Here is a 26,500-nt window from a genome sequence, read left to right as displayed (position 1 = left end):
GTTCCATCCATAATCATTTTTTCCGTTACATCACTCATCTCTCGCCTACCGATTCGATTCCCCGCTCTGCCAGCGTGGAATCAGAGGCATTTATTTCTGATGATTAGAAATACATTTCTCTAAATATGTTCGGATCCTACAATAAGTTGTAGGTCCTGTTGCGAGGTAACCAATTGGTTCCTAGCCAAGTAAGAGTATCTAAGCTTTCGGGCCAGCCCTAGGAGAGCTGTTCATCAGCTCAGTGGTCTGGTTAAACTGAGATACACTTCACTTTCAGCATCACTCATATTTAAAAGCAATGGAAAAAAAATTGACATGACACAGCGAACTCTCCGCATGACATCCCCTTAAACACATTTATCTACATGCACGTGGAATCGGCCTCTTTTTCAAAACCCATCAGTCGAGACATTTGAAGAAAACTTTCCTTCTACGAAAATGTTCAACCTTGTTTGTGTCCACGCATATCGGTCATTCCACCCCATTGCCTCGTCCTCCATAGTCAGTGGTCTGCAATGTTATGTATTCCTTCCACTGTGACGTCTACAAATTACAGGGTCCTGACCTCAGCGGCGCATGACCTCTCCTGTAATGCCTACGGATTACGATAGGCTTCTGAAACTCACAGGTTTCTACGGTAAGATGGTCTCTGTGACCTCTTCCGTAAAGTCAGGGAATTACAGGCCTCTAACCTCAGGCTTCTATAAATTAGGGGGTTTTGTTTGTGATAGAGACGTGACCTCTAAATCGCTGGGTGGAGTCATGCAAGATGGTATGTCACGTATGTGACATGTGAACTTCATGTGCTTGAGTTGTGTATGGTGTGTATATTGTATGCTCACATGTATATGATATACATACGACATGTAAACGACATTTATATGGTATTCGCATCAGGCTGTTAATGTTAATGTTATTATGAACGTATACGAAAAATACAAGAGAAAATTGTTAAGAATCGACATGGAACTTTTGAATGATGAAGAGGGCTAATAAGAAAATAGGAAAGTCAACGAAAGTAAGAATTGCGCTTTCGAACGTAGGAAGAGAAAATACAAAAAGAAGTAATAATGATAAAATAAAAATAGAAAGGAAACGCAAGAAAGAAGAGGAAAATTAAGAGTTTTAGAAAATTGAAAATGGGAAGTAGAATAGCACTCTTGAAATGATAGAGAATTCTCTCTCTCTCTCTCTCTCTCTCTCTCTCTCTCTCTCTCTCTCTCTCTCTCTCTCTCTCTCTCTCTCTCTCTCTCTCTCATATATCATTACCTCCGAAAAGCAGAAATCGTTTGTGAATTCAGAGAATGAGTTTTGTAAGGTAATAATAATAATAATAATAATAATAATAATAATAATAATAATAATAATAATAATAATAATAATAATAATAATAATAATAATAATTTTTTATTATTATCTTACGAAACTCAGGCTCTGAAAAAACAAACAAATTGTGCCACAGAATAATTATTATTATTATTATTATTATTATTATTATTATTATTATTATTATTATTATTATTATTATTATTATTATTATTATTATTCTTTTTCTTCTTATTCTTTATTATTATTATTATTATTATTATTATTATTATTATTATTATTATATTATGAAATGATGATGATGATGAGATGATGATGATGATGATGATGATGATGATGTAAGGCAGAGCAATTTACAAAACACCACTTACATTAAGATACTGAAATCATGTGCACTGTTTAGCTCTTGCATGTAATAGGAACGATACATGCAATTTGTATACGTGTGCTTGTGTGATGATGCATTTCTTAAAATATTCAAATCATATTTGAACTTAATCCTCTGAATCTCTTTCACTGGACTGTCTATTCATCAATTAATAGTAATCGCAAGTCACACACAGAGAGAAAGGGAAAAAGAGAGAGCGAGAGGGAGATAGAGATTGTAACTTTTTGTTAAATATTTCTATTCATCTGCTCGTATTTTCAGAGGAGAGAGAGAGAGAGAGAGAGAGAGAGAGAGAGAGAGAGAGAGAGAGAGAGATTGTAACTTTTTGTGAAATTTTCCTGTTCATCTACTTATATTTTGAGAGAGAGAGAGACGATTTGAGAGAGAGGAGAGAGAGCGAGCAGAGAGATGACCTAGAGAGAGAGAGAGAGAGAGAGAGAGAGAGAGAGCAATGGCAGCTGTAATGGTTTGCTAAGGAAGCAATGAAAATATTTGAAAATTAGTTACGAAAATCAAACAATAGAAGCTGAGAGAGAGAGAGAGAGAGAGAGAGAGAGAGAGAGAGAGAGAGAGAGAGAGAGAGAGAGAGAGGGAGCTATACAGGATAGAAAATAATAATAATAATAAATGTATTTCTTTGCAAAAGTTTGCATTCCTTTATCATGTTCGTCTTTCTCTTCTGTCCTCTGTCTTTTATTATCACTCGTTATCATTCCGCTTCTTTTTATTTTTACCCTTTTCTGCCTTTCTCGCCTTTTCTCTGTTTTTTTTTTACATCTTACTTGGCTTTGTATGATGTACAAGTGTCTCATACATATCCTAGTTTGTGTGAATACTTGTATGTGAATAGTGTGTATATATATATATATATATATATATATATATATATATATATATATATATATATATATATATATATATATATATATATATATATATATATATATATATATATATATATATATATATATATGTTTGATTGACTCCTAGACGTATCTTTAAGTCTGTATGTGGCTTTCATGTACGGGTATTTGGACTTACTATGTGTAATTCAAATTTTTATATACGTAAGTGCTTATGTATTTTATATATGTATGTATGTATGTCTGTACGTATCCTTACAATCTTATCATACCCGGATGTATTTATAGATATTAGGCTCCATTGGACACAGGGTCACGAAACGGCCTTGAAAGAAATTTCTTTGCATCTTTACTCCCTCCTCCTCCTCCTCCTCCTCTTCTTCTTCTCTTCTTCTTCTTCTTCTTCTTCTTCTTCTTCTTCTTCTCTTTTCATTGCCTCCTCTCCCACCTCCTGCGCCTTCTTCTGGATACCTGGAGGTCGTCCCAGGTGACTTTCACTGGTGGCTCTCCTGTCCGGTTATAGGCTAAGTCCGGGACACGCCAGTCTTTTTCTTATCGCTGTCTTTTTTCTTAATTTTTTTTTTTCGTTTGTCGTTGTTTTCCCTTTGCGGGTGAGGTTGGGCGGGGATTACGTATTCCACCATGTTTGTATGTTTGTCTGTTTAATTGTATGCTAACAAAATACCTCATGAAGTCTAATATCAGTCTGTTTGTTTGTCGGAGAGTCTAATATCAGCCTGTGTTTGTTGAAAAGTCTAATATCAACCTGTGTTTTTTTGTCGCACGGTCAAATATCAGCCTGTGTTTGCTTGTCGAAAAGTCCAATATCAGTCTGTCTTTGTCAAAAAGTCAAATATCAGTCTGTTTCTGTTTGTTCGTCAAAAAATCAAATACCAGTCTGTGTTTGTCGAAAAGGCAAATATCAGTTTGTGATTGTTTGTTGAAAAGTCTAATATCAGTCGGTCTTTGTCGAAAAGTCAAATATCTGTCACAGTTTGTCTGTCATAAAGTCAAATAGCTGACTGTGTCTGTCTGTCTGTCTGTCTACCCACGAGATATTTCGAAATATATTGATGGATTTCAACTGAAGAGTTCCTCTGACCCGAAGGCGGATCTATATTTTTCAAAACATATCAGAGTATTTTGAAAAAAGCTGTGTGAGAAGATCGAATTTCGCTGAGGAATATTTTCACTAAAATCTAAAAAGATTTCCATGAGGGAGGAGCCCTAGATTATCATTTACTTATTGATTTATACATTTAATCTATATATTTATATAATTATTTTTTATGGTTTTTACTAATTAGTGGAGGTATGCACGCCATGAGTTCTCTTGTTATTTATGCCAAGGTCTGGTGCCTCAGAAGTTGTTGCGATTGTCTGCAATTAGCTTAAGAAAATATGTCAGAATTGAGCACTTGCTGCTTTGTCAGCTTTAGTAACATTTGTTATTTTACTTTCTTATAACTGGACTACACTCCTTTTCTAACTCGTGTCTACTCTTTCTTAGGATATAGCCCACTCCATTAAAAAATTACATGGAATTCTATCAATAAATTATCTGAATAATTTTTGGACAAAATCACAGACAAACGCACAAACGTGAGAGAATATATAACTCAGACCCAAGAGCAAAAAACGAAAAAAATTAAGAACTGAAAGAAACTTATAATGAAAGGAAATGTTATTTATTGCACCATGCGGTCGTCAGTCGAGATCTCTCCTATCCTCCACCCCTTCCCTGCCCCTACCCTTAACCCCCCTTTCCTCCCCCCCCCCCCCCGGCGCACTGATCCTTCTACCACTCCACCAATGTGGCGACAGAATGGGCGTACCAACATGGCGGCAACACCGTTTCTCTCACTTTCTATTTGGTTAGCTAAAGATCAGTTCTTTCTCTGAGGTTATTTCAACGGTTGACTGGAGGCATTCATTGAGTAATAAATAATTAGGAGACCCAGAGAATGGTCTCCTGAGGTTTCATCTCTGTCATGTCGTCTGAAATCCCAGAAAGACTGCTCTAAGTGCAGTATTAAGTCAGTCACTTTTTTTGTGTGTGCGTAATTATGGGAGTAATGATAAAACATATATTATTGCAGATTTAGCCCAATTTTGTAGTTCATAAAGATGAAATGGAGTCAGATAACAAAAAGAGTTCAGAATATTTTCACTGAACATCCAATTCCTGTAGATGGTCGGACCACGATGTCACACTGCCCAATCTCGAGGGTTTTCGTAAATTCTCGAACGTTCAAAGGCTTCAGTCTTAATGTAGAGCACCATTTTAATTACCTTAATTTTTTTAGGACCAAACCCTCGGTTTTTCCTTTTGTTTATGTATACACATTGGTTTTTTTATTTGCTGTGATTTCGTAGTTTGCATATTAACATATATGACACCTCTTCTCAAGGGCGTTTTTATGTATAAATTTATGTGGGTAGTCATTCTATTTACAGGTCCAGTGCCCTTTTCGATTGGTTATTTAGAAATGTGTCTATATTGATAATGATGGGAATATGTGCTTTGGTCATCAAGATTTATATATATATATATATATATATATATATATATATCTATATAATATATATATATATATATATATACATATATGTGTGTGTGTGTGTGTGTGTTTATATATATGTATATATATATATATATATATATATATATATATATATATATATATATATATATATATATATATTATATGCATGTTTGTGTAAATTTGAAAATATATCAGAGGTACGTAACGCCCTCTCTTCCTTCCTTCTTCAGGTTGCTCCTGACGTACGGGAGCCTCTTGGTATCAGCGCTGGGCCGCCGGGCGGTGGGCGAGATAGATGGCAATGGGCTGGAAGTGCACCTCACGCCCATGGAGGTCCAGGCCGCCGTGAAGGAGGCGGTGGTCATCGTTAAAGAGCAGATCGAGGTCGTCGAGCCGCACGTCTTCCAAAGTGGTAAGTCGAAGTCGAAGACTACGACCCTTTTGCTTTCATTTAGTGTCAAAGAAAACGACCATTTTCTTTTCATTAGTGTCTACTCAAAGACAACGACCCTTATCCTTTCATTGGTGTCTAGCCAAAGACTACGACCCTTTTCCTATCATTTAGTGTGTACTCCAAGACAACGACCATTTTTCTGCCATTAGTGTCTACTCATAGACAACGACCCTTTCCCTTTCCTTAGTGTCTAGCCAAAGAATTGACCTTTTTTTATATCATTAGTGTCAAGCCAAAGAAAATGACCATTTTCTTATCATTTGGTGTCAAGTCCAAGAAAACGACCCTTTTTCGTATCATTTGGTGTCACGTCACAAATAAAGAAAAGGGCTTTTCCCTTTTCATTATTTGTTTATTTTTTTTTAGGTATGCAAGCAGAGACAAATAACATATCCTTGCCTACTCCGCACTATTCCTTTCATGAAGTCAAAGTCCGCAGCCAGATATCTTTGCTAAATTACAAGTCTGAGTCTGCTGCTGAAGCTCTTCCTAGGAGTACAAAATCGCATGACGCGATGGGATTCCCACTTTATTAGCTCTCTCTGTCTTGACTCAGTTCCACTTTCAGAATCCTCTGGCAAGGTATTGGCAATGACGCTTTTATGAGAAATGCCTTAGCCTGTAATAAATCTATGTCTGAGTCGTAACTTTCCAAATCAAAGACAAATGGTAGTCCTACGACTGAGATCGCCTTGTGGGAGGCAACTGTGGGGGGGGGGTGGGGGTTGGGGGGGCGGTCGGGTGAGGGACGAGTGAGGAAAGTTTGCAATCTGAACATCGTCTACAAGTCACTGACCATGCTCATGACAAGGAGTGACACTCCTTCTTGTGGCCTTCCAAACTGAAATCCCCATCCACCAGAGACTCCCCACCACCTGAGGCTCTGCCGTCTCGTGGGTCAGTTTCGATTTCAGAATCCCCCCACCAGGTCACCACGAAGGCTCTCATTAGACGTGGAAGATTGATGTCCCCAGCCTCCGGGTGATACAGGACGCTCAGGAGCCATGACCGAGCGGCCGGCATTAACAGGATGTAATTTTGGGCACCGTCATTTCGAAGGATTGGGGTTGGCACTGCTGCCTCCTTCTCATTCTTCAAGGAGCTTTCAGTCGTTTCTAAGGGGTGGGGGGGAGGTGTTTGTGGGGTAGGGTGGGGAGGGGGGACAAACCTTCGGGAGGTTACAGCCTCCCTGTTTTCAGCAGGTGCTCTGGGATGCAGCTGCGAGCCCCTCCGCTCTCCTGTTTGGTGGCGATGTTCAATAAGCGTCTGAATATTAGGTACTTAATTAGGTCAACAGATGCTTAATGTAGTTATTTATGTAGTATATATGTATATATAATATATATATATATATCTATATATATATATATATATATATTTCTTATGTATATATAAACATAGGAATTTGTGTGCGTGTATGTATACATACATGTACCAGTTATACACACATAAATGTCATTAGGATTATTGTGACCATCGCATAATAATTCGTTTCCTGCTTCTATCAATTACTATGAATATGCAAGTCAGCCAGTACCGGAAAACACACACGCACTCACAAATAAGAATAACAAACCCCAAGGATAAGGGACCAAACAAATTGAAAGGAATTGTGCTGAGGATTTTTAAATGAAAAATAATCAGTTCCTCCTCGACATCTTATGCAGATCAGCGTTTTTATGCAAATGAATTTAGAGAGAAGACTCAAACGTAAGGTTTAATATAGTTTTTTTTTTCTAATATTTATTTTGATTGCAATAACTGTTGTTACTGCTATTGTTTTTGGTGTTATGATTGTGTTTATTGCTGTCACCGTTGTTGCTGTTGTAGTTGTGGTTTTTGGCATCATTAGTTTTATTATTATTATTATTATTATTATTATTATTATTATTATTATTATTCTGTAATAAAATTCCACTGTTATATAGTAAAATATATTACTAAGCAAAATTTAAAAAGCAAAAAAAGGTTTTTTTTGCGCGAGATTGTCAATTTTTTTTAGCACTATTATTATTATTATTATTATTATTATTTTTTTTTTTTTTTTTTTTTTTTGCTCTATCACAGTCCTCCAATTCGACTGGTGGTATTTATAGTGTGGGGTTCCGGGTTGCATCTCTGCCTCCTTAGGGAAGGGTCCATCACTTTTCTTACTATGTGTGCCGTTTCTAGGATGACACTCTTCTGCATGAGTCCTGGAGCTACTTCAGCCTCTAGTTTTTCTAGATTCCTTTTCAAGGATCTTGGGATCGTGCCTAGTGCTCCTATGATTATGGGTACGATTTCCACTGGCATATCCCATAATCCTTCTTATTTCTATTTTCAGATCTTGATACTTATCCATTTTTTTTTTTTTTTCCCTCTCTTTCTCTTCAACTCTGGTGTCCCATGGTATTGCGACATCAATGAGTGATACTTTCTTCTTGACTTTGTCAATCAACGTCACGTCTGGTCTGTTTTGCACGTATCACCCTATCCGTTCTGATACCATAGTCCCAGAGGGATCTTTGCCTGATCGTTTTCTATCACTCCTTCGGTTGGTGCTCATACCACTTATTACTGCAAGGTAGCTGATGTTTCTTTGCACAGGCTCCAGTGGAGGGGGCTTTTGCTACTGAATCATGCCTCTTTTTGTACTGGTTCTGTGCAAGTGCCGGGCATTCACTTGCTATGTGTTTATGGTTTCATTTTTCGTATTGCACTTCCTACATATGGGAGAAATGTTATTTCCGTCTATCGTTCTTTGAACTTTGAATATCTGGTTCTTAGGGCCTGATCTTGTGCCGCTGTTATCATTCCTTCAGTTTCCTTCTTTAGCTCTCCCCTCTGTAGCCATTGCCAATTGTCATCGCTGGCTAGTTCTTTAGTCTGTCTCATGTATTGTCCGTGCATTGGTTTGTTGTGCCAGTCCTCTGTTCTGTCTGTCTTTCTCCTGTCTCTGTATATTTTCTGGGTCTTCGTCTACTTTTATCAGTCCTTCTTCCCATGCACTCTTTAGCCACTCGTCTTCACTGGTTTTCAGATATTGCCCCCAGTGCTCTGTTCTGATGTTTACGCAGTCCTTCTATACTTAGTAGTCCTCTCCCTCCTTCCTTTCGTGTTATTGTATAGGTTCTGTCCGTATTTTGCTCTTGGGTGCAGTGCTTTGTGTATTGTCATATGTTTCCTGGTTTTCTGATCTATGCTGCGGAGTTCTGCCTTCGTCCATTCCACTATTCCTGCGCTGTATCTGATTACTGGCACTACCCATGTGTTTATGGCTTTTATCATATTTCCGCCGTTGAGTTTTGACTTGAGTATCGCCTTGAGTCTCTGCATATATTCTTTCCTGATCGTGTCCTTCATCTCTTGGTGTTTTATATCCCCTCCTTCCATTATTCCCAGGTATTTGTATCCTGTCTCATCTATGTGTTTGATGTTGCTCCCATCTGGTAGCTTTATCCCTTCAGTTCTCGTTACTTTGCCTTTTTGTATGTTGACTAAGGCGCATTTTTCTATTCCAAACTCCATCCTGATGTCCCCAGATACAATCCTTACAGTCTGGATTAGGGTATCTATTTCCTTGATGCTCTTACCATACAGCTTGATGTCGTCCATGAACATCAGATGGTTGATTCTGTTATTATTATTATTATTATTATTATTATTATTATTATTATTATTATTATTATTATTATTCCGTAGACTTTTTGTTTTAAGCTTTCGCTTGCCTTCTCTGGCCTCCCTGACCAGTTTGAAGCAGCTGACTGGTCAAGCATGATACCAAAAGGTCATTATTCAAGCATGGCAAAAGCAATAACAGGTCATCCGCGTCCCCGGGCAAGGTCATCTCTATTTCCGTAATAGTTAAGGGCATTCGATAGTGACCTAGCTTTTGGGTTATCCATGACGACAAGGATTTTATAGCAACTTTTTTCGATTTTTTTAGAATTTGAATCATGTTATTATGCGAAAGATATTACTTTTTATTCTCTGAGTATAATGAATATCAAGAATTGGCAATCATAAAGAGTAGAGATAAGGAATTACAAGTGTATTAGTTTCATTTATTTGTTAATATAAATATCAATAAATAATGATAATTTTTTTTAAATATTCGAAAAATGAAAATAGTCAACGCATAACAATTTATAAAGTGTTTTTTTTCATATATGATTATAACCCTCCCATATCCTATTCGAAATAGATTTGCTCTCTCTCTTCTCTTCTCTGCTCTCTCCTCTCTTCTCTCTCTTCTTTCCTTCTCAGAGCAGGACATAGGATAACTGTCGTATTGGCATTTCATTGATATATATATATATATATCTATATATATATATATATATATATATATATATATATATATATATGAATAAAACTTGATCACGAAGTATATAAAACGTGTTGCTATGTATAAATAAAGGTTTTTTGCCACGAAGGAAAAAATGAAAAAGCCGAGATAGCCAAGTACTTTCGGTCCTGTTCGGACCCTTTACTCAGTAAAGGGTCCGAACAGGACCAAAAGTACTTGGCTATCTCGCTTTTTCATTTTTTCCTTCGTGGCAAAAAACCTATATATATATATATTATATATATAGTATATATATATTATATATATATATATATATTTTATATATATATATGTTATGTATACGTATAGGTGTGTGTCAGATGTTTAAGGTTATGCAACTTGTGACCTAAAACAGGAGACGATTCTGGCGGTCCAAAAACCCGGCGAAATGAATCTATTATTGAAGAGTATTTCCATCCAAAAATTAATCAATATCTTGTCATGGCGGATTCGGTAGGATAAGCAAATGGGCCACGGGAAGTTTCTTAAGAATGAAACACGTGTTTATAGTCGAAACATGTTTCTTCAGAATGAAACATGTTTCTTTAGAATGAATCTTGTTTCTTTAGAATGAATCTTGTTTCTTTAGAATGAATCTTGTTTCATTAAAATGAAATACGGTTCTTATGAATGAAACATGTTTCTTTAGAATGCAACACGTTTTTGTAGATCGAATCATTTTTATTCAGATTGAAACAAGCTTCTTAAGAATGAAACATGTCTCTTAAGAATGCAGCAGGTATTGTATCTTCAGTATCGAAATTCCTAATTATTCGACTGGAACCTTCGATTATCCGGTTGAAGTGATGGGGTTTCTGGGACGGCTTATCTTGTGTAACCTTTTCACGACTTTAAATGAATTTCCAGAAGAGTTTTACCTTCATTTGAAAAAGTCGTATGGCCGGCAGCCCCTTCCCATCTTTGTGCCTTTATCCAGCAAAAAGAACAAGAAGTTAAGGTCTAAATAAGGGGAAGCAATAACCCGTCTGAAGGAATATCTAAGACTGACGGGAATGGCGTCTGTCATCAGTCAGTTGTAATAATAACTGAGCAATTTGATTTGCAAAAAAAATGAATATTAAAATAAATTCTAAAAAATACATTGTTCATTTTATTAGCTGTTACCATTCGAAGAGGAACGAATGAAAGAATTCATGTGGCGCCCAAACAGCCCGTACGAGAAAGGAATATTTTTTTACTTAAACTGCAAGAATTGAATTGAAGTCGACTCTCATTTTGTTTTTGAGAAAGAACTATTTTGTTTTTGAAACAGAACTGAGATGAGTTCCTTCAGTCCTAGAATTCAAACAAAGTCATGTCCCTTTCTTAGGCTTCAAATACTTATACAAACAAAGTCGACTCGTTTTTCGTGCTCCGGATATATGTAAAGGGAACGAAGCATGTGTTTGTTTTGTCCTTCAAAGACTTTCCAACCTTTAGTGAAATGAAGGCAGACCCTTTCGTCTGCTTCGAACGTTTACAGAGAAACTTGCCCCGTGAAAAGTGCTCAGGAGAGACTGATTTAGGGTATGATACACAGGGCACCGTGGGCGTGAGGCAGGAATTACCATCATTCGACGCTGGCATTAGATTTGAAATGCATTGAGGCACGTTGAAATTTCTGTTGGGAAAATGTTGTAAGAAAGAAAAAAATGTAGGTTGGAGGGGTCCCAGATTCATTTCCTTGAGCTTAAATCGTTTCTAGGGGGATATACAAAAGGAGAAAGATTAATTCATGTTTGTTTATTCACTTCACCCTCGTAATGAACTACCGTCACTTACACCAGACCACTAAGTTATGTGCACGTTTCATTGACGTTTGAATTTATTCTATCTTCTTTATCCGAGCTTCAACACCACTTTTTCATTCCCTCTCATTATTCGCATTGCCTTCTAACCTGGGCAACATGTGGGCATTAAATTCCATACCCCTTGGACTTAGAACATTAAATTGAAAGGCTGGAAGACATCTGTCTCTCTCATATCACCTTTATACAGAAAGTAGTGGACTCGAAGTTTCCGTGCGTGTAGTATGTCAAGATGGACGCTTTTCTTTTGTCATGAATGAGGACCTGTGACCTCTCGCGTTTTCTCCGGGTTCGGGATAGGGAAAGTTAAATCGGAGTTCCCCTTTCTGTCGAAGGAAGGTAATGTCTAGAATCAGTCGTCTCACGTGCAGCAAAGACCAGAACAAAGGCGAGGGGTACGGAAAAATATGAACTTTTATGAGGTGTCTTCGTTCGTTTTTCCATGGAAATATATATTTTTTAATTGACGTTCATTAACACTTGAAAGGCGAGTCAAAATCATGAAGAAATTAGGTTTTTATTCAGCGTTCATTTTCAGGAAGAAACGGACTATTATATATTTTACTTAACACTTCAATTTCAAAAAGAATTAAAAAAAACCTGCGAATAATATAGTTTCACGAAGTTCGTCGTCACGCTTAATAAAAACCTAACCAAGATGAATGAGGAATAAAAACCAAGACTTAAAAAAAATAAACGTCTTGTACAGTGGGTGCTCGATACCACGACAGCAACAAGAGGTCAGTGGGTCGTGACCTGATAAAAGCTCCATTTCTTTACCACCGGGCGGTTACAACCAGTTTGTTCCCTGTCTCGACCCTTTCTGTCTGAGGAACGGAGCTAGGAGAGAGAGAGAGAGAGAGAGAGAGAGAGAGAGAGAGAGAGAGAGAGAGAGAAATATAACTTTTCTTGCTGCTGATCTCATTCGTTTTCACTTCAGTGCCTCGTCTCTTCTGGTACGTGCCCCGTAGGGAGGTAGTGCCGTCAGTGCACCTCATTTGGTGCACTGTAGGTATTACTTGAGGTTCTTAGCAGCATCCCCTCGGCCCCTACCCGCAACCCCTGTCATCCCTTTTACTGTACATTCGTTCATATTCTCTTTCTTCCATATTGGATTTTCCTCCTTTTACACTTTGGAAACATTTTTACTTTCATTTTCATTAACAGCGCTGAATGACCTCATAGGTCCCAGTGCTTGGCCTTTAGCTTAAATTCTATACATTCTAGTCGTTCTTCTAGCGTGGGCTACAGAGCGACCATGGGAGGAGAATTTCACAAAACCCGTAATTTGAGAAAGTGTTAGTTGATCAAGTGTAAAAAAAAGATGGCGTTCGTAAAAAACTGTTTCGGGAACTGACAGTTTACCTTACATATATGTATATATGTGTGTATGTATGTACACACACACACACACACACACACACAAACACACGTCCGAATACATACGCAAAACTTGCTGCCTTTTGGTTGAATTAACCTTCAAGGCTCAAAGTAAGAACGCGAAAACTGGCCTGCCGTAAACATGTGCGTATCAAATATCACCGAACAACATCAAGTTGGACAGAGATAAACATACGAGTCCAATTTAAGAGACACATTTAGCAGGTTTCCTGTAGCTTTATTTAGCCGTAGCTGTAGTCAGAATCTAAAGGAAAGGTCTTGGCATTAGCTCTACCGCTTTCCACTTTGTTGTAGTGGCGCCAGATTTAGTAGTCATGAATCAATCAATAAATCCATTTTTGGGTTTCGCCACAGATTTTTACAGCCGAATGCCCTTCCTGATGCCAACCCTCCTTATTTATCCGGGCTTGGGACCGGCACCCATAAGGACTTGCTTGTCCCCCAAGTGGCTAGGATATAGATGGAAACGGTTCATCCGAAACGGCGACCCCATATGAAAATGGGAACCAGCTGGGAAGAAGAAGAAGAATCAATCAATCAATAAATGCTTTCCACTTCATCCGGGCAACACCGCGTCCCACCAGTTTTAGGCAGCACAGGACAGCATGAGTGACAGTTGAATGAAAGGAAATTGGTCGGGAATGAGCAAATGGACGAAGAACCGGAAAAGAATTGTCATAGCGAAAGCACTTGACGGCAATCAAACCCCAGGAGAGAGAGAGAGAGAGAGAGAGAGAGAGAGAGAGAGAGAGAGAGCTCGGAAATTCCTTCATGGGGACTAAATACCTCTTGCCTTTCCTCTCTCCTTCCCTCATCCTCCTCTCGAGGGCTTCGAAAATGAATGGCCTTAAATTCTCTCTCTCCTCTCTCTCTCTCTCTCTCTCTCTCTCTCTCTCTCAAGGAAGTAAACTGAAGCTTCCTTCTCCATGACCTTGAATTTGCTTTCAGGACTGACTACCAAAAGCTTCGTCTCGCTCTGTGGGTCCTTTTGAGCTCCTCTATTGTAACTTCATGAGAGAGAAAGAGAGAGAGAGAGAGAGCGTCTGTCACTTCCGGAGACACACAAAGTCGACTATTGTAACAGCTCAAACATAAAGGAAAAGTGGCGAATACTTGGATGATGTATGGTTTTCGATTAGGTTGGCCTTATACCAGCAAGAAACCTCACCCGAAGGCCGTAAGTGGGGTAAGGTGTTCAAAAGGAATAAAACGACCTGGTGTGGACCTCTGGAATTGGACTTGCCAACCAGTGAGGAGAGATAATAAGGGCGGCTCCTATCCGCTACCTTTTAGTTTTCTTCAAAAGAAAGCTATTCAGTTGGTTAGTTGTCTGTCCGTCCGCACTTTTTCTGTCCGCCCTCAGATCTTAAAAGCTACCGAGGCTTCAGGACTGCAAATTGGTATGTTGATCATCCACCCTCCAATCATTAAGCATACCAAATTGCAGCCCTCTAGCCTCAGTAGTCTTTACTTTATTTCAGCTTAAAGTCAGCCATAATCGTGCTTCTGGCAATTATATAGGACAGGCCAGCAACGGGCCGTGTTTAAAGTTTCATGGGCCGCGGTTCATACAGCATTATACCGAGACCACCGAGAGAGATATTTATTTTCGGTGGCCTTGATTATACGGTGTACAGAAAACTCAATTGCGCCGAAGAAACGTCGGTGCATTATTTATGTTTATTTCGTAATCGACAGGAGTGAAAAACACTTTATAATTAAAGGTATAATTAAGTGGATTTAGCTTAAGGGAAGGACATGGTTTCATTGGTCGCATTATTCCCTGATTCAATGGGAATCCATCAAATGAAATCCAGTTTTAACCAACTTACATTTCAAAAGGGGCTCGCATTCTAAAATGTCGGAACATTCTAGTTTCCCAGTAAGGCTGTTAGCCTCTAGCCCTTTTTCCTGAACTCAGCAAACACAGACACCCTTATATATAGCTTGGTAGATTGGTGGGTCCTCTGATCTAGCAAACTTGAGCCGAGAGTTGGACACCACAGAGACGCAGCGTCTAATTTTTCTGATTGCAACCCCCCCCCCCCCCAACCTCCCCTCGCCCCAGGCGAGTGGTGGTTTTTTATATTATTTGCTTCATTTTAACAGCCAGTATAAGAGATCACTGATAATGATAATGATGATGATTATGAAGGCGAAGAGAAGGAATGAAGGAAAGGCGATGATGTATGGTGATTTAGATTTAAAAATGATAGTATTGTTTTAAAGATTCATGCCATGGAAATTCACAGAGAAAAAGAAATGTAGTGAAAGCAACACCGATTCGTATGTGCCTCAGGGAAGACAAATTGTCGCTCATTGGTTTTCTCCTTCTTAAAGTCTTCACTTTCCAAAAATAAGTAAGTATACAAATAAACGTACGAATAAACAACAGAGGTGAAGTGTAAACCACGAGAACTCCTGAACCCCTGACAGACGGATAGACAGACAGACAGTCAGTCCATGATCGCATGAAAGCTCTCAGTGCATGACGTGACTGACTGACCGAATTCCATTAACTGGCGGCACAAAACGGATCTATGACAACTCGACGGAGACACTGCTCACTCTGTTTACCCCTCCCCCTCCACACCCTCCACCCCCGCCTTAATTTCTCGGTTGAGCCGTTGTCTTCTCCAGAACCCTATCCCACTCCGTCACAGTATGGGACTTTTACTTCATCTTTCTTTCTTTCTTTTTTTTTTCTTTTTTTTAGCGGGTCGTTGGTCTCTTTCCGTTCAAAGCCCCACCACAATAGACAGGGTGTGGAAGAGACGTCCTCTCTCTCTCTCTCTCTCTCCTCTCTCTCTCTCTCTCTCTCTTTCTGTATTGGCCTTATACCCATTATAGTAAATATCAGATACTATGGCTTACTGCAGCTCAAAATAGGCCTCTGATGTCTGCTGTTGGCCACTGCCTTCTTCCTTTGGTCTCTCGCAGCTCAATAGAACCTCATATCAGACTCCTAAGGTCTGTTTCCAGTCACTGTCTCATTTCTTGGGTTTCTAGGAACTCACAGTGATCTGTTGCAGCTGAGATTCCTAAGGCCTGCTGCTAGTAACACGTATACTATTTAAGCCTCTTATGCTTCTCTGTGACCTACTGAGGCTCATATAAGATTCTTAAGGGTTATTTATAGTCACGTTCTCGCCCCTTTTGACCTGCAGGAGCTCCTTCTGACACGTTGCAGCTCACAATAGAGCCCTAATGCCTGCTGAAAGTTTTTCAGTGGCAGTGGTCTCTGACGAGATACATTCTGTGGCATCTTCTAGCATATTGCTGCCAGACTTGACACTTGAATAGCTTGTGTTGGAAGCAGAATTGAATCCCCTAGTGTTCCTGATCTCTGGAAGCAATTTAGGATACATCTGTATCTATAAGTTTACGTAATAAAGAAAGAAATTGATTAATAACATCGCAAAATTGGACAGAAATCTATTTTCTAAAAAAAAAAAAAAAAAGTGTGGCATGGAAATGTGCTCGTGTGAAGCCATCTGATCGCTTTGATTCTTTTACAAGGGAGGATGAGGCGGAGGAGAGGGGAATGGGAGGTATAAAGGGGTTGGGGGCGGGGGCTGGAGGGGGAGATACCGACGTTACGGCCACCCCCTTCTCTTTATTTATTGCCTTGAGGCGTCCTTGGAAGGCAGCAAACGCCGGTGGCCTTTCGATTTTGTGGTCGGGATTTTTTCGATTCGGTGAAGCTGGAAGCTGTAAACAAAATGATAACGTAACTTTGGCCGACAGTCTCTTGAGAGAGAGAGAGAGAGAGAGAGAGACAATGCCCGATTCTTCAGTACCCTGCGGTACAAATCAATGGGAATGTGATCATTATTCTCTCTCTCTCTCTCTCTCTCTCTCTCTCTTCTTGCAAACACGGAATACCATTCTCTGGAAGCTATCTTCAAAAGCAAAATTGCTCTCTATGCTCGTTCAGCTGAACGTCTGCGCATTTTGTAGATAAAAATAACAAGAGAGAATCCTCATGATGTGAGAAACCCGACGAAAGTGCGGTCTTCATCTGCATACTAATGAGAAACATGACAGAAACTCAGCATTGAACTCTTCACTCGGTGATAAACACGATAAGGACGCAATCTTAAATTCTACCAAAATGTGACAAAAACGCTGTTTCTAACTCCTCTTCCAGTGAGAAACATGTCAGAAAATATCTGTTTTGCAATATAAATCTAAGTTTTTAAGTTTCAAGGCATTGATATATATATATATATATATATATATATATATATATATATATATCATATATATATATATACATATATATATATATATATATATATATATATATATTATATATATATATATATATATATATATATATATTAAGGGTAAGTGCTGTCGTAGACAGCTGGTGAAATTTATTTATTTTTTTACTACTTAACTCTGAATTACTTTGTGTTTATTTACTATTTTTTATTATTATCATAATTATAATGTTGGTTATTTTATCTTTTATTGGTATACTGCACACTCACTCACACACACACATAAATATATATATATATATATATATATATATATATATATATATATATATATATATATATATATATACGTATATATATATATATATCATGTGCATTTCTGCCCATATGTTTTTGTGAGAGTGAAGTTTAAAGAGATTAGAGCAAATAACATCTCTCTCTCTCTCTCTCTCTCTCTCTCTCTCTCTCTCTCTTCACACACACACACACACACGCACACACGCACACACACACAAACGCGCGTGCATGTTGGGTCAAGTTCTATTACGATATTTAGTCCATGTAACATAACCACAGTATTTTGCTGAACTTATGGCATCATAACATTCACAACTTCTCCGGGGAATTCTCCGCCAAGAATTACAGTCTAATTACGGTATTCTTACGGACATCACACCCAAAAATTACCGACAGTGAGTACCGGTAATTTCAGCAATAGACGACTCTGCCGTTTCAGGCCAATTCCCAGCGCTAAATATTTGCACGCGACGTGTTTACATTTATGCTTTGTTTGCGATTCAGTGCCTTAGATTAAATAAGCGGTATTTGGTCTTCAAATGCTCTTCAGTTTTTGCTAGGTTTTTCCTGTTTTTAGGTCTTATTTTTTTATTTTTTTTATTCTTATATTTTGGGATCACTCCGATTTTTATTAGCGAGTGTGACAGCTTAGTTGCCGTAGTGCTTTGGTTATGCTTGTCTCATATATATGGATTTATACATATACATATACATAGTATATAGTATATATATGGCTGTGTATGTATATGATATATATGTGTATATAATATATAGTGTGTATATATATAGTGTATATATATATATATATATATATATATATATATATATATATATTATATATATATATTACCTCTCGCGTGATATCAAATTTATAGGTTCTCCACAAGGAGTAGAAAATAAAAAAATTGAGTACCGAAAACTTTCGTGTAATTGTTGGAAAAAAATTCAATGTCATGACTAAATTATTGTCCATTAAAAAAAGTCGCATTTATATGAATAGCCTGTATGATTTTCAGAAGCTATCATATGTATATGAATAAACAATATTATTTCGAGAAGCCAAAACGTTGAACATGGACTGCTTGAACAGTGTTCCCACTTCAGTGTTTACATTCAAAATTTCATGTCACGTATTTTCAAGGTACCTTGAGAATGTGTAACAATTAAAGTGCAAGTACTCGGCACTTAGCTTTTCATTTACTCCTCTTTGTGGCGAAGTCTGTATTATATATATAATATTATATTATATATAATATATAAGTACGCATGTGGGTGTATGTGTGAACAAAGTTACAGCCACGAAGGGAAAGTGAAACACTGGAGATGCTAAGTACTTTCGTCTTATTACCAAGACATTGTCACGGCAACCAAATATATACAGAGACAAGGGCGTATTTATATATATATATATATATATATATACTATATATATATATATATATATATATATATATATATATATGTAGGTGTAAGTCCAAAGGGAATACAAAAAGGTTGGTAGGTGTCGTGTGTGTTTGTGTACGGATGTATCCAAATATACTTTCTAACAATCACATTCGCCGCATCTGATGAATTACACATGCCAGTCAGCATAAGCTTAGAAAAAACTGTAATTCTCGATTTGCTGATATCGCAAACATGAGGAAAGAAAAATGTTTCAGTTAATCGATATTCAGTAACTTTTCCTTGCGCACGTTCGTGTATCTGTCCACCTGCCTATTTGTCTATTTGTTTACCTAGATAGATAGTTCAGTTCAGTTCATCTTTATTTCATATCTGATTCAAGATCAGAAGGGAACACATAAAAAGCCATAAAAGGTAACACAAACTATGAAATAATATATGACATAACTATAAATAAACTTAAAACACACATGATAAAATTCCCTCATCTGCTTCTCATCATTTTGAACAAAACAAACTGGATAAATAGCATCTTGATCGTTATATAATAACGAATCCATATCATGACATGTTTTTAAAATTTCGTAGACTTCTTTTAAGGAAAACTGAGGATATGTGAAAAAAGCATAAAAGCACAATTCTTTTGAATAGAATTACATAGGTTGCTTTACAGCCGTAAGGCTGATGATATCTCAGACTTATTTATAAAATGTTGGAAAGTTGAAATTCGTGCTTCTTGACAAGCATAATGGTTGTTCTCGTGCTATTGGAGGTTTAAAATCTTTTTGAGTGCCTTATGGATAGATAGATAGATAGATAGATAGATAGATAGATAGATAGATAGATAGATAGATAGATAGATAGATCCGTCAGTTACGCAAACCTTGCGTCATCTCTCAAATGCTGTGTTCCGCTACGTCCTCACGGCCGAATGCTCACGAAAAATGAGGTGCGATTGTCACACTCGGCGAGTTTTCTCATCTCTCAATCTCTTAATAATATTTTTTTTACCTCTTTTAGCCCAGAGGCTGTTATTTACTCCCTTACTTTGCCTCTATTTTTTTTTATTATTATTATTATCATCCTCGAGGGAAGGTCAGTAGTAACCTTCCCTTGGCACTGACTGTCATTCAAGTCTGGTTCACAGACTATGATTTTTTCTTGCATAACTTCGTTTATTTTTTTTCGGGAATTTGTCTTTTTTTTTGTGAATGGTTGATTAATGAGAAGGAACGTGAAGGTTGCCTGAATGAAACTGATTTATTCACAGAGAGAGAGAGAGAGAGAGAGAGAGAGAGAGAGAGAGAGAGAGAGAGAGAGAGAGAGAGAGAGAGAGTTTCCCAAAACTCATTCTGCTGCCTAGATTCTCAAGCTCCCCTGGAGATTCGAAGTATTGATGTTTTGGATGAAGTTGCTAGCCCTATGCCCATAAAGTAAACAAAATAATTGTGAAATGTATTGCTTTTCCAGATTGTAATTTGCTGTTTTTCCCTTTTATTTTAAACAGTTTTTATTATATTTGAAGAATGAATTTGAGTAAATCAGAATTTTGCTTTTCTTAAAATTCTTTATTCCTCTTTAATTTTTATGGTTATTTTGATTTTACTTTATTTTCCTTTCATTTTTACTGTCATTTTGTCTTTACTTTATTTCTCTTTTATATTCAATGTTATTTTTGTTTTTACTTTATTTTCCTTTTATTTTTACTGTTATTTTGTTTGTACTTTACTACCCTTTTATTTTTACTGTTATTTGGTTTTTACTTTATTTTCCTTTTATTTTTTCTGTTATTTTGTTTTTACTCTATTTCCCTTTTATTTTTACTGTTATTTTGTTTTTACTCTATTTCCCTTTTATTTTTACTGCTATTTTTTCTTTACTTTATTTCCCTTTTATTTTTACTGTTATTTTGTTTTCACTTTATTTCCATTTCATTTTTACTGTTATTTAGTTTGTACTTTATTCCCTTTTATTTTTACTGTTATTTTGTTTTTACTTTTATTTCCCTTTTATTTTTACTGTTATTTTTTTTCATTCTATTTCCCTTTTATTTTTTCTGTTACTTTGTTGTTACTGTTATTTTGTTTTCACTCTATTTCCCTTTTATTTTTACTGTTATTTTGTTTTCACTCTATTTCCCTTGTTATTTGGTTTTTACTTTTAATGTTATCTACTCTCCGCCTGGAAATTTAGACAGAGCTAACGTTTTCACAAAAGTCTGTCGACTTTTCTTGTTTGTCTGTCTGTCTTTCCCTGACTTTTAGATATTTTCAAACACTATGGACGCTTCCCAACGAAAATATTTGAGGAGAAATGGGTGAGGGGCGACCAACCTTTCACCCTCCAAACCGCTGATCCATTTCCTGGTCTCTTTCAAGATCGAACTTCTTATTGCCAGTCACGTGATCAGCCTTTGGTCAAAATTTGGTCAAAGAACCAAATTAAAATTAAACTTAAACTTATGGTTTTCTGAAAAAGATAATTATTGAGATGGTTTTGTCTGTCCGTCAGCACTTTTTCTGTCCCCACACTCAGATCTTAAAAACTACTGAGGTTAGAGGGCTGCAAATTGGTATCTTGATCTCCGCCTTCAGATCTTAAAAACCACTGAGGCTAGAGGGCTGCAAATTGGTACGTTGATCATCCACCCTCCAATCATCAAATATACCAAATTGCAGCCCTCTAGCCTCAGTACTTTTGATTTTATTTAAGGTTAAAGTTACCCAAGATCGTGCGTTTGCCAACACTATAGGACAGGCCACCACCAGGCCGTGGTTGAGTTTACTTGTTATTTCATTGCCTCTGAATTATCTTTAATCATATATGAATTTTTTCGTTAATGACTTAAATCTTCATCCCCGTAAAATACACATTTTGGAGGTAAATTTTCTATTTCATTCCCTCTGAATTGTCTTGACTTATATATGAATTTCTTAATGACCCAACCCTACACCGCCCCTCTCACTTCCCCTCACCCCCTTTTGAGGCAATCTATATAATCAACCCTGAATTCTCTTTACCTAATAAGATCCATTGTTGTTATTTATTTTTTATTTGTTTATATATTAATTTATTTAACTATTTATTCATTTACTTTTTTTGCTAATTTCTTATGACATTTTTTTTTCATTGCAAGAGGAAAGCTGGATCCGGATTTATTTATTTATTTAATTATTTATTTCCTTTTTTTTTTTTTTTTTTTTTTTTTTTTTTTTTTGCTGATTTCTTATGACCTTTTTTTTCATTACAGGAGGAAAACTGGGCCCGGATTCTCCAGCCTATCAGTACTACAGCCTCCTGAGCGGCAACGAAGAGACGAGAACCATCACAGCTGTTGCTCACATCTCGCAAACAGCCACACACATCCTGGCTGTCAGGTAGGCTGCTGTCATTTCAGTTTCTAGTGCTGTTGGACTTCTTTGGAAGCCCCTTTTTTCGGTTTTTGCTAGAATTCATCAGTACAAAACATTCGTCAACAGCTAGAATTCATCTGCACAAATATTCGTCAACAGCTAGAATTCATTAGTACGAACATTCGTCAACAGCTAGAATTCATCAGTACCAACATTCGTCAACAGCCTGAATTCGTCCGTACAAATATTAGTCAACAGCCAGAATTCATCAGTACAAATATTCGTCAACAGCTAGAATTCATCAGTGCAAATATTCGTCAACAGCTAGAATTTATCAATACAAATATTCACAAACCATAAGCATTTAAATCTCTTACAAAAATATTTAGAAATTCCAATATTGAGGTATAGGGGCGTTTTCAGGTACCACACGAGCAGCCAAAATATATCCATAAAGCACAGCCGAGAAAGCAAAGCAAAATGAATGGAGCATTTGCAGAAAATAGCGAAATTGATCTCCAATTCCCTCCCCCCCCCCACCCACATCCAGTCATCAACTTTCTCTGGCCAAAAGGTCAAACGGGAATTGATGAGATGGAATTTCAGTCATTCCTATCAAATCTAATGGCGTCATTTCCTACACAATTTGTGCTTGCATTGTTCAAGTCTCGTTTTCTTTCTCTGCAGTTTTTTTTTTCGTACTTCTTTTTAATGCTTTTCGTTTCCCTAATATGGTTTCTCTCGGGCGTTTCCTTCGTTGGTTGTCAGGCCTCTTTGTGACAATTTTTACGTTTGCATAGATTTTTTTTTTTTTCTTTTTGAGGTGGTAAATTCTTACTTATGACTCATTTGAGCGCATAACGTTTTTCGTCAATGAATTATGCGAACAGTTTTCTTATATATGTTGTATTCTAAATTATTCATACTTTTCAATAAAGGTTCAATGGTTTTGTTGTATATTTTTCGATTGTAATTCAGTGATTTCTTGTGAGTTTTCAATTAAAATCCAAGGTTTTTTTTATAGATAGTTTTCAGTAGTGACCCAACGTTTTTGTGAAAGCACTTTTCAAAAATAGTAAACTGCATTGCTTACACATTCTCAAAAATATGTAAATATTATATGCTCATATTATTGCAACGGCAGTCAAATGTTGACCTTTCATATACTCGTATGCTAGGCGTGATTTATTTGAATGTTTGCACCTTTTTAATAATAATAATAATAATAATAATAATAATAATAATAATAATAATAATAATAATAATAATAATAAAAATATTGGAAGGAGACCCTCTTTCAAACAAGTCTTATTGAAAGTTATTGCTGCATCAGCTGCATTCAACTTGTAAATAGTCTTCTCTATTTTTCTGATAATAGGTTCCTCTCTGCTACTACAACTGGCGAGTATTGCGCCGATATTACTCATAACAATAAAGATATTTTTACCCTTGGAAACTTACAAAGAAAACTCGCAATTCCTATTTTGTCTTTCACGCTCGTTGTTTCAAGTAACAATTTGGTATGAGAGAGAGAGAGAGAGAGAGAGAGTTAGTCATAAAGTTACTATTATTACTACCACCAATGATTGCCAGAATAGTATTGTTTTAATGTTATTAATAACAATGAAAAAAAAGAGAAGATAGCGAAGAAAATTCTCTTCCAGAGAAAGGAGGAAAGTGACCTTCTTATATAAGAAGGATCTGTGAGCTGACCAGTTACAGACCCAAAAAAGGGAAAGGCGCCACTGGAGTCACTGCACCCATTACCCGGTCATTATTAGCTGAGGGACAGCATCAGGGGTCCTAGGCTGGTCCTTCCTTCCTTCTTTCGGCCTGAGAAAGGGTATCCTTCCTACGCCCTCGACCTATCATTAACATTCCTTTTTTAATTTTTTTTACCTCTTTTTATGTAAACTTGTTGCTTTACATCTCCGAAAGGAGTTGCCAGCAGCTTTGGGCTCCTACCCCACCCCACACTTTAAGTCAAGGTCATTCTAAGGTTGAAGGTTAACGAACCTCACCAAATTGAACCCTCACTTTTCGCCCCGCAGTTGTAAAAGTCAAGGTCAGTGAGCCTCAATAAAATTGAACTCATCCCTCAACCCGCTTGTATAAGTCAAGGTAAATCCAAGTATGACGGTCAACGAACCTCTCCAAACTGACCCCTACCCAAGACCCTCTTGCATAAGTTCTGGTCCCTCTTCCTTGATTTCCCCTTGGCCCCCCTGTCCTGTTGGGCAAATGGAGAAAGGTTTTCTGTTGTTGCCAGAAAAGCGAGCTTTCCTTCTGTCTGAAGCTTGCTCTCTTTTATTTACGTCAGAGTTTGTATGTATGTGTACTGTGCATTTCGTATATGGTCTTTAGATATATGTATATATATTTATATAGATAATGACCGCTCCTTTCTCTCCGGTATATAAAATTCCACGACACTCTCTCTCTCTCTCTCTCTCTCTCTCTCTCTCTCTCTCTCTCTCTCTCTCTCTTCCCGGCCTTCATCCGGGGTGAGCCTTGAGATTTGTGATAACCTTGAAATCTCTACAGCTGACCGGCAAGTCCTCAGCAGCAGTCGATAATAAGAATACATAGATTTGTGAAATGATTTTCATGCCTTCAGTTAACATTACGCGAAGTAAATGAATATTTACCATTTTCTGATATTAACTTCGTTACCAATGGCGTTTTGTGATACCTTAATACCAATGCCCAGAAACAATTTCTGTTCTACGGAGTAATACAGTCTGCGATGTAATATAGTGTATGGTGCAATACTTGTACAGACTACAGAGTAATAGTCTACGTTGTTATATAGACTATGGCTTAAAACAGACTGTGGAATAATACAGACTACGGAGTAATACAGACAACATAGTAGCTCAAACTATGGAGTAATACAGGCAACATAGTAGCTCATACTATGAAGTAAATACAGACTACATAGTAGTTCAGACTATGGAGTAATACATCTAACATAGTAACTCAGACTCTGAAGTAATACAGGCTACGCAGTAACATAGACAATGGAGTAATACAGACTATGGAATAACCCACTCCTAAAACGGAGCTCATCGTCCTCATTAAGTCTACAGGCCTCGTACCCAGAAGGAATCCGCGCCAGGATTATATTCTACCTGTAATTGGTGCGGGTAGAATCGGGTAGCGTTATATCGTGCTCTCTCTCTCTCTCTCTCTCTCTCTCTCTCTCTCTCTCTCTCTCTCTCTCTCTCTTAAGTAGGTTTGCAAATGAATAGAGTGAGATGTGGTTTATGTACATTTAACTTTGATTGAAAACCCAAGAAATCATTAAGGGACCTTTGGATTCTTCCATGTCTACATAGTTACAGTTTGAATGTCTCATTGTCCCTCATATTCTTGGATGATAATAATAATAATAATAATAATAATAATAATAATAATAATAATAATAATAATAATAACATAATAATAATAATAATAATTTTTCCTAAGTTGAGGTTCCTAAATTAAGGACACATTTTAACTATGCATAAAACTTTTCCTCTTCTTCACCCTTCTCATTTTCACTCTTCCTCTCTTTATTTAATTTTTATTTCTTCTTCCTCCTCTTCCTCCTTTCCTTCGTCCCTCGTCCGCAGTCCTCTTCTCGCCCCGTGTCTTCCTGCTCCGCCACTACCTCCTCCTCCTCCTCCTCCTCGAGGCTGGGAATTCCAGCCCACGTAAAACCTGAATGACTGGAAAAGGGCAGATTGTATTGTAGGCAAGAGAACTCTGGAGTCTCGAGTTCCTCTTGGCTTGGCGTTTCGCGTAAGGATAGATAAGGCTTTAAAAAAAATCGAAAAAAAAAATACTCCCAAGTTGTTTCAGACTTACTTGCTGGCTTGCTGTTTCACTCAGTGGGCTTTCGTGTCTCGCTGTGATCCATTGCCGCTTGAAACTGACCGTTAATGCTTGCTACAAGTTTTATGGGCGCCTTCTCCGAAAAGCTATAAGGACCTTTGAGGTTTTCCAAGTATTTTCTTATTTATTTACTCATGTTTTTATTTATTTATTTTTATTATTGTTTTTCGTTTTTGCGAGGGGGTAGGAGAAACTTTCTTATCGTGCTAGCTTTCACGCCTTACTATA

The 26,500-nt window shown here is 37.2% G+C and overlaps 1 protein-coding gene across 1 annotated transcript in view; it reads left to right on the top strand.

The window, feature by feature from the left end:
* Positions 1 to 26,500, top strand: part of LOC135199932 (uncharacterized) — a 169,738-nt gene that overhangs the window by 84,292 nt on the left and 58,946 nt on the right. The window contains 2 exon segments of the mRNA XM_064228055.1: positions 5,354 to 5,535; positions 22,294 to 22,420. Of these exon segments, the coding sequence (XP_064084125.1) occupies positions 5,354 to 5,535; positions 22,294 to 22,420 (309 nt within the window).

Source organism: Macrobrachium nipponense, chromosome 23 (assembly GCF_015104395.2).
Source record: "Macrobrachium nipponense isolate FS-2020 chromosome 23, ASM1510439v2, whole genome shotgun sequence".
Classification (NCBI taxonomy): domain Eukaryota; kingdom Metazoa; phylum Arthropoda; class Malacostraca; order Decapoda; family Palaemonidae; genus Macrobrachium; species Macrobrachium nipponense.
This window is presented reverse-complemented; position numbering and strand designations above follow the sequence as displayed.